Raw genomic sequence first — 9,387 nt, 5'->3', positions numbered from 1 at the left:
CACACGTGTGAATTTTGTTATTATTCATGTCGTGTATGAATTGATTACATAGGGCCTAAATGGAAACAAGAACACAATGACTTTTCTTTTGATGCCATCGATTTTGGAATAAGTGTTTGACTGTTACTATGTTGCTGTTTTTACATTTATGTCTAATAAACTAATCCTGTCAACAGAGGCCTTCATTCTCCTGTGCTTTTGTTTTCTTCTCATTTTAAACCCTTTAAAACTCTTTAATAGCCATAAACGTCAAGACGTCTAATTGCCTATTAAGTAATGGGTGCCACGGGCGTCAAGACGTCTCCCTTGGGAATTAAAAAAAATATATTTCTTTATTTCCATCAATATTTTGAAAATTCCTCTAATCTGGTGTACAGGTGATGACATGCACATTACATGCATAATATAATTACAAATTATTTCTCTCTTTATAATGGGAGAATTGGCACTCAGAGCCTAAACTGGTGACCACCATGTGGCGCTAAAAGGGTTAACTATAACAAACCATTCATGTTGACTTTATTATTATGTTATGTCGAGATCATGGATTTCACAACGCCACGCCAGACTTTCCGGTCCTTCATTGCCATCCCCAGTTCCTGCTTACTGATGCATGTGTCCCTATAGCGATGACATGTGTCCCTATAGCGATGACATCATGTGTCCTATAGCGATGACATCATGTGTCCCTATAGCGCCGATGACATCATGTGTCCCTAGTGATGACATCATGTCTTATAGCGATGACATCATGTGTCCCTATAGCGCCGATGACATCAGGGAACAACAGTTTTCTACCTCCGGTCCTGCTTTGAGGCAGGACTCCAGAGAAGAAGGGAAGATATAACCTCATTGTCAGCTCTGTGGCAGTGGCCGGCAAACTGTGTTCTTCTGGATCGGACTAGTGAAGAAACACGGGGAAGGTTGCCGTATATTAGATTAGTCGATGGGTGGCTCTTCTCTTCCAAGACAGATTTTGCACTCTCATTAGAAGGCGGGTGTAAGTGCCATCCTGCCGTTTCTCTAGTTTCTTTGAAAGTGTCAATGTCTTGGAGCCATAGAGTAGAGGTCAATGTTTTTACTTTGATTCCAGAGAAGAAGATATAACCTCATGATCAGTTCTGTTGTAGCAGTGGCCGGAAAACTGTTCTTCTGGATCGGACTAGTGAAGAAACACGGGAAGGTTGCCGTATATTCAGTATTTCATTCAGTATTAAAACTTAAAATAATTACTACATTATACATATATATGTACATTATGGAATAACGTATATTTTTATTCTCAGAAAAAAAAATCAGGACACTAATAATATAATATAGTCCGGTCGCTTGTGTCGTTTCAAACCATATTGGATTCTGGCAAATGGAATCATGGATTTTCTGAGCACACTCTGAAGTTTGTGAGATTTCCCCCAGAAACACAGACCGATTTACAGACGTACAGACACACAGACAGAGAGACTCACAGACACCCAGACCGATTTACAGACGTACAGACACACAGGCAGAGAGACTCACAGACACACAGACCGATTTACAGACGTACAGACACACAGGCAGAGAGACTCACAGACACACAGACCGATTTACAGACGTACAGACACAGACAGAGAGACTCACAGACACACAGACTGATTTACAGACGTACAGAGCTATGGCATGGCAAACTTTTACATACATTGTTAAGCTACCATCGTAGCGTCATATCGTCAACCTAGTATCGTATCATTAACCTAGTAGGCTATCGTGATTCAAATCGCATCATTATCCTAGTATCGTGATTCAGATCGTATCATTAACCTAATATTGTGATTCAAATCGTATCATTAACCTAGTATCGTGATTCAAATCGTATCATTAACCTAGTATCGTGATTCAAATCGTATCATTAACCTAGTATCGTGATTCAAATCGTATCATTAACCTAGTATCGTGATTCAAATCGTATCATTAACCTAGTATCGTGATTCAAATCGTATCATTAACCTAGTATCGTGATTCAAATCATATCATTAACCTAGTATCGTGATTCAAATCGTATCGTGATTCAAATCGCATCATTAACCTCGTATCGTGATTCAAATTGCATGGTCAACTGAGTGAATCGTTACATGCGTACCTAAAGGACAACACAGAACAAACAGTGAACATTATTCATATTATAATAATTTTATTGTTTTGTTTTGTTTTCAATCTAAAACAGATAAATATTGCTTCAGAACAGAACTCAACTTATTGTGCATTTTATTGATCCAACGTGATGAAAAATGGTGAAGGAAGCATAAAACCCGTGACGACCTCCGAGAGGCCAGCGTACGCTCTGAGCAACCGAGTGTCGACCGTCGCGCGACACGAAAACCTGAAAAATATAATAAGTGTCGCGGAGGACGTTTCACAAACGCCGGTGTCACAAACGTCTTGGGGAAGAAAAGGAAGAAAAAAAAGTCGCAGGCGATTCAGGAAAGGGTCGCATAGTTCCCGATCGGTTGGTCGAAGACGGCGTTAGCTCCTCTTCGGCGGGAGGACGCGTTGAGACCTCGGAACGTTTCGTGGCGGTCAGGAGAGTCGCGGACGGCACGTAAAACGCTCAGAGCTCGCAGCATTGTGAGACACTCGCGGCTTCTTCTAGCCTCGAGATCTCGACCCGCCACGTTTGGCTGCGTGACGAAAATAGTCTACGTACAAGACGGCAGATTAGGAGACATCGTTTTCCGCGCGACACCATAGTGCGACGAATTCTAATTCAGGCTTAATGACGCTGCACACTACACTCGCAGTGGCGTGCGCTCTACTCGTGCGCTCCGCTCGCTCTGCTAACATGCTAACGCTAACGGCCGCGAGTTATGGAAGCTGTGCTCCGCCCAGCAGTGATGTCACATGGTATGGCGGTGACATATCACTTCCCTTTTCGTTCCCTTATTGCTAATGTTGTGTAAATCCACCCCTACAGGGACGGCGATCGCTACGATCGTTTATCGCGATACAACAAAACGATGATCATATCACTGGGATTTTAATGCATGGTTAAGTTGTCCTCCGTCGCTACGATTAATTTACTTCCGTTGAGCTGCAACGTTAGCAACACTTAACACCTTTTACAGTTGATCCAACAGACCTGTACGCTCATATACAAATCCATCTTGGCCAGAAATAATAATATCTTTTTGGGGAACAGTTTCCCCCCCAAAATAGGGACGGTGGGGGTTCGAGTGGTAGACATACGTGACATGTTTTGATCATTGCGATAATATCGTAATATATGTGTGCGTGTGCGGGTGCGCGCGCGTGTGTGTGTGTGTGTGTGTGTGTGCGTTAGGACAGGATGTCCAGTGTGACCGGTCCCCGGTGGGTCTTCAGGATGCTGACGGCCTGTTCGTGCGTCGCTCCGTCCAGACTCTCTCCGTTCACACACACGATCTGGTCGCCCCTCTTCAGACGACCGTCTGCGTGCGCCGCCCCCTACACACACACACACACACGCACACACGCACAATTCATGGCCAGTGGAGTTATCAAGTGTACTGACATTTGATTGTAGCCAGATGTACAGACAGGCAGGCAGGCAGGCAGACAGACAGACAGACAGACAGACAGACAGGCAGACAGACAGACAGACAGACAGACAGACAGACAGACAGACAGACAGACAGACAGACAGACAGACAGACAGACAGACACCTTGCTGAAGACAGTCTTGACGTAGATGGGCAGGTCTCCGTGAGGACTTCCGAAGCCTCCCACGATGCTGAAGCCCAGACCGTCCGATCCTTTCTGCAGCACGATGGACCGGCAGCGAGGAGCCCTGGCGACCAATCACATCCCAGTATCACCGTGACATCACAACCAACCAATCACAGCACACTATCACCGTGACGTCACAACCAACCAATCACAGCACAGCGCCATGACCTCACATGTCCTGCTGTTACTCGATTGGTGCGTTCACACGGGAAGACCAATGGGAGCAGCTGCATGATGCATCTTTGAGTCTTTGCATCGTCATGATGCATCTTTGAGTCTTTGCATCGTCATGATGCATCTTTGAGTCTTTGCATCGTCATGTCGGTGGCTTCCATTGGCAATGAATGGTACACGCTGTGCGCGCGCACACACACGCACGCACAGTCACACGCACACCACACACACACACACACAGTCACACGCACGCACAGTCACACCACACACACACACACACACACACACACACACAGTGACGTGCACTCACTCTGGCTGGGCGGGGTGACTCGGCGTGTCGGCGGCGGGAACACTGGAGGTCTGAGAGAGACTTTCAACATGGCTGGCCATGTCTGCTATGACCTGGTAGAGAGACATAGACATACAGAGAGAGAGAGAGAGAGAGAGAGAGAGAGAGAGAGAGAGAGAGAGAGAGAGAGAGAGAGAGAGAGAGAGAGAGAGAGAGAGATGTTAGTGTCTGCTATCACCTGGTAGAGAGACATAGACATACAGAGAGAGAGAGAGATGTTAGTGTCTGCTATGACCTGGTAGAGAGACAGACATACAGAGAGAGAGAGAGAGATAGAGAGAGAGAGAGAGAGAGAGAGAGAGAGAGAGAGAGAGAGAGAGAGAGAGAGAGAGAGAGAGAGAGAGAGAGAGAGAGAGAGAGAGAGATGTTAGTGTCTGCTATCACCTGGTAGAGAGACAGACATACAGAGAGAGAGAGAGAGAGAGAGAGAGAGAGAGAGAGAGAGAGAGAGAGATGTTAGTGTCTGCTATCACCTGGTAGAGAGACATAGACATACAGAGAGAGAGAGAGAGAGATGTTAGGCTCAATCCCAATTCCCCCCTTCGTCCTGGCCCTTAGCCCTTGCCCTTGCTTATGCGCGTTCACGTGAGGGGGAAGGGTTATCTCAATTGTCTTTGGATGGAGGGGTAGGGCTGAGGGCGAGGGTTAGAATCCCCTTCAGACGAAGTGACATCGAGACGTGACTTAAAACGGAGCAACATCACTGAGGGCTGAAAGGCGGACGAGCTAAGAAGCCTTTTATGTCCTTTATTATGGAAAAATATTATAATAACCAATATTATTTGAATGTATTAACAATGTGCATCGCCAAAAATATCGCAATCTCTAGCAAAGGTTAACGTTACCTCACGTGAACTAACGATATGATACGGCGTTGCATTCATACAACGCTACCCATTTATTTGGCGCCGCATCGGCGCTTTATGCTTTTTTATGTATCGCCGGTGCGCGGGTGATACAACTCGGATGCAAGCTAGCTTATTAGCAGGCATCAGTCCGACCCCCCAGACCACGATATGTCAACATTCTGCAGTTTTGGAGCTCTTAAAAGCCGTGAAATAGCCTACTGTACCTACATAACGCTGTCACCGCATAACGTTGGCTACACGCTGCAGTGATAGCTATGGTTTTATCATGACCAATGTTAAGCTAATCCCCACAAGTTGCAAAACTTACATAACTAATTAGCAATGGTGTTGTTTTTTTCCCCAGGCAAACCAGCTATGGAACAGACTGCAAGCTGCTGTACAGCCTGTACATTGGATGGAGATGAATCAACTATGGCATTTTCATTGATAGGAAATTGAACACAGTGACCACAGCCCCTTCTTTCTATACTGTAAATAGTTTTTCCTTTTTCTAACCCTGTATATATATATCTGTACCCATGCTATACATGTTAATACAATAATCAATGAATCAGGTACAACTGTTGAGCAGGTGTCAGAATGAGCTATATCTAGCTGAATTACATTCTGCATGGTGGGCTACCAACATGAGACAAAATTACAACATAATTATGTATTTCATCATAACCACAGCAATGTTATATTTACGTTCCATCTCTACAGCTTAAATCAAATGGAAAGTAGTTTCCAAAGTGGGTTGTGGGCTAAATGATAGTTTGTACACTCTCAGAGTTAATTATAACATTGATTTTACAATATAAATTGGGGGTCCTAGAGACAGAAATGCCATCAAGGTTTGGGGACCACTGGCCTGTAGTGAGCTTGCAGATCAGCTATTTTCTGAGAACAGGTTGTATATCAATATCTACAAGGAACGTTCAATATTTAGGGAGTTCCAATCCCTAGGGGGATGATTTATCCCCCTACCCCTTGACACTCATTATGTAGGGACAAGGGGGAGGGGCAAGGGCTGAGGGTTAGGGTTAAAAAAGGAATTGGGAAAGGGCCTTAAAGTGTCTGCTATGATCTGGTAGAGAGACATAGACATACAGAGAGAGAGAGAGAGAGAGAGATGGTGTGCATTACCTGGTAGAGAGACATAGACATACAGAGAGAGAGAGATGGCGTGTGTTACCTGCATACAGATGTGTCCATACGTGTTCTTCAACATGTTAACAACGTCTCCATGAGAAAGTCCATCCAACATCTGGCCGTTGATGCTGACCAGCCTGTCCCCTACCTGCGCACACGCACATGCACGTGCACACGCACACATACATAGACACACACGCACGCACACACACACTCACACACACACACACACACACACACACACACACACACACACACACACACACACACACACACACACACAGACACACACAGTCTTGCTCAAGGACACTGGGCTGTATTTTGCGTGTCTTAAGTACCAGGTCTTATTCCCTATAACTTGAGTAAACTAAAGACCTGGAGGCGTGGTCAATGCTCTTTGGCCACTCAGAATAGCCAAATGGCATTGACCACGCCTCCAGGTCTTTAGTTTACTCAAGTTAGGGAATAAGACCTGGTACTTAACACTAGGAAGTCTGAAGAAAAATCACTCCTACTCAGTCTGGCTATTTCGGCCAAATCGACCGACGTCACCCTTTCTCCCCCACTTGTCTAAAGATCTTCACTCACACCTCCCTCTCCAGCTGGACAATGGTAAAGTCGTCAACCCCCCCGACTTTACCATTGTCTTGTAAATGTCACATTCGGCGGCAGTGTGTTGCACACGGAACGGAAGACTGAGGCAGTGAGGCTACTGCTTAGACTTACACTTAGACAGAGTGGCGCATTAGGCCAACATTACCTGGGTTAGCTTACATCTTGTGTTGAATGTTGGCATAATAAATTATACTCCCTTGGTGTTTCATCAGCGCAAACGAAAATATAGGCTACAGTCTGCAGCCTGGTGATAAAAAAAATTAACTCCACACGTGAAATGCCACTGTTGAGGAGAAACCCCAGCTATTGAATTCATGAACATTTACATGCCTCCCTGAGAGGGAGAGAGAGAAAAAGGAAAGTTCCACGGGTCTGGTCGCTTGCAGAAATGTTTACAGATAAAGAAGGACGGACAGGCTGAACTCTTTTGACTGACAAAGAGCTGGCGATATTTATATGCCAGAATAGGCTGTGGAACAAATTAATCCACAGCAGCAGGCCTACATACGGGCCGTTATTTGCAAACTTAATCAGCCTCAGCCCTCATTTATATTATTATATGCGTGTTCACCGTGTTGAGTTTGCAGATCTCCGCACACCCTTGACCCAATAGCCTTCTATAATCTATATAATGCTGTGCATATAGCACAGGGGTTTTCAACCGGTGGTCCGCGGCCCCCTGGTGGTCCGCGGAGGTACTGCTGGTGGTCCGCAGCCAGGCATTCAGAAAAGTTATATTTTTGCCTTTTTTTTTTTTTTTACCTTTCTAATATATAATATAAAACTTTTTTGCACTCTTTTTACTTGTTTGTAAATAATAATAATAACTTAAGTCAAATCTAACATTTCAAAAAGTCAAGTGCTCAACGCGTCAAATAAACTAAAAAAAAGAGCTGACGGAGTCATCAGCTGCCAGCGGAACAACCATCCTGCTCTTCCACCCAACGCATGCATGCTTACTGTGCTTACTGCCCAATGCAAGACAAGCACGGTAAGACGTTGCCATAAATTATTCATTAAATTCATAATAATACGTTTGGGAAAGTGAAATCTCCCTGCCATAGAGTTATAATATCTGCCGCGGATCGATTGAATAGTCTCACATAATACGTGACGTATTCACTATTCAATGTGCAACTTCTCAGTCTATCGTTGCCGAAAAGGCAGAGCTACAAGCTCAGATGCAACCAGGTGCGGGTCAGAAACAAACCTACTGTGACTGTCAAATGCACCAAGTGTCAAATGTGTCTTCAGTGTTTGGGTGATTAACTGAAATGGATTATTATTTTGAGACATTTTTTTTAGTCCTGCTTAGTACAAGTAAAAAACACTTTAGTAAAACTTTTGATAATAAAATACTTACTACTTTTTTTTGTCCAGCTCATGAATGTAGCCTGTGATAGTGTGATTAGTGAGTAACAAGTAAGAAGAAAACAAAAACAATCTTAACCCATGGTGCATGAATGCCCCACCACTATTGTGTCGGGTGGGTCCATCGTACCACCCGACACAACATGGTGGTCCCCAGGCTGCTGCTAGTCAGAATGGTGGTCCCTGGATCAAAACCAGTTGAAAACCCCTGCAGAACGGTTTATATATACACCATAGGATAGACCAAGTCATGTGACGCATCACCGCCACAAATAGTTCTACAGCGTTATCTAAAATACACTTCCGCATACCTCACCGGCAGTTACTTGGATATTTACATCATGCCACAGAGGCTCTGCAAGCAGCAGTTGAGAGAGGGAGAGAGAGGAAAAAAAAGAAATAGCCTTGCGTGCAGGCAGACTTGCAGATCAGTTCCACGTCGCTTGCAGAAAGAACTGTTCTTTTGACTGACAGAACATTTAGAGGTTCGGGAGGTCTATCTGGTTGGAATTATTTCAAACACTTTTTATTTTGAATCGCGCATCGGCAAGCATTCTCGCTTCATGGAAAGTAAATGTCGGTCGAGTCTAACCGAGCATTCAATAACATCCCTCATCATGGATAATAATCATTGTATTCATATTCCTATTATCTTATCAAAATAGTAAACAAATTCCAAGTTAATTAACCAGCCAAACGTATATGATTTAATTTGTTGGACATGGAATGCAGGCTTGAACAATGCCGTCTCCAGCTGTCGGAGGTGTGAAGATCATTAGACGAGTGGGGGAGAAGGGGGGACGGCGGTCGATTTGGCCGATGAAGCCAGACCTAGTAGGTATATCTATGCCTAAAATCATATTTACAAAACGTTTCAAATGGAGAAAAAAAACAGAGATAATTTCAATCGAATATTTAGACAAAGTCATGCAAGGGGAACTTTCTCTGGACTTTCTCTGGGCTAAGAAAATCAAATTTAAAATCTCAAAATCGGTCAAAACGGCTGATCCGATGTCCTAGTGTTAAGACACGCAAAATACAGCCCATTGACTCTGGGGGAGCCCACGGCGTTGGAACTGCCCACTCTAACGCTGAGCCGCCGCCGACTGTTGTTTATTTGTTCTGGAATTTAAGCAC

The 9,387-nt window shown here is 44.4% G+C and overlaps 1 protein-coding gene across 1 annotated transcript in view; it reads right to left on the bottom strand.

Moving 5' to 3' along the window:
- Positions 1-3,312: 3,312 nt before the first annotated feature.
- Positions 3,313-9,387, bottom strand: part of patj (PATJ crumbs cell polarity complex component) — a gene marked incomplete at its 3' end in the record, with an annotated part of 120,580 nt that continues 114,505 nt past the window's right edge. Inside the window, exons 49-52 of the mRNA XM_083766793.1 lie at positions 6,308-6,412; positions 4,226-4,317; positions 3,679-3,802; positions 3,313-3,459 (exon numbers count right to left, since the gene is read on the bottom strand). Coding sequence (XP_083622919.1) covers positions 3,313-3,459; positions 3,679-3,802; positions 4,226-4,317; positions 6,308-6,412 — 468 coding nt within the window. The remainder of the gene's footprint in view (positions 3,460-3,678; positions 3,803-4,225; positions 4,318-6,307; positions 6,413-9,387) is intronic.

This window comes from Protomyctophum parallelum (genome assembly GCF_964188405.1).
Source record: "Protomyctophum parallelum genome assembly, chromosome: 6".
NCBI classification, from domain to species: Eukaryota; Metazoa; Chordata; class Actinopteri; order Myctophiformes; family Myctophidae; genus Protomyctophum; species Protomyctophum parallelum.
This window is presented reverse-complemented; position numbering and strand designations above follow the sequence as displayed.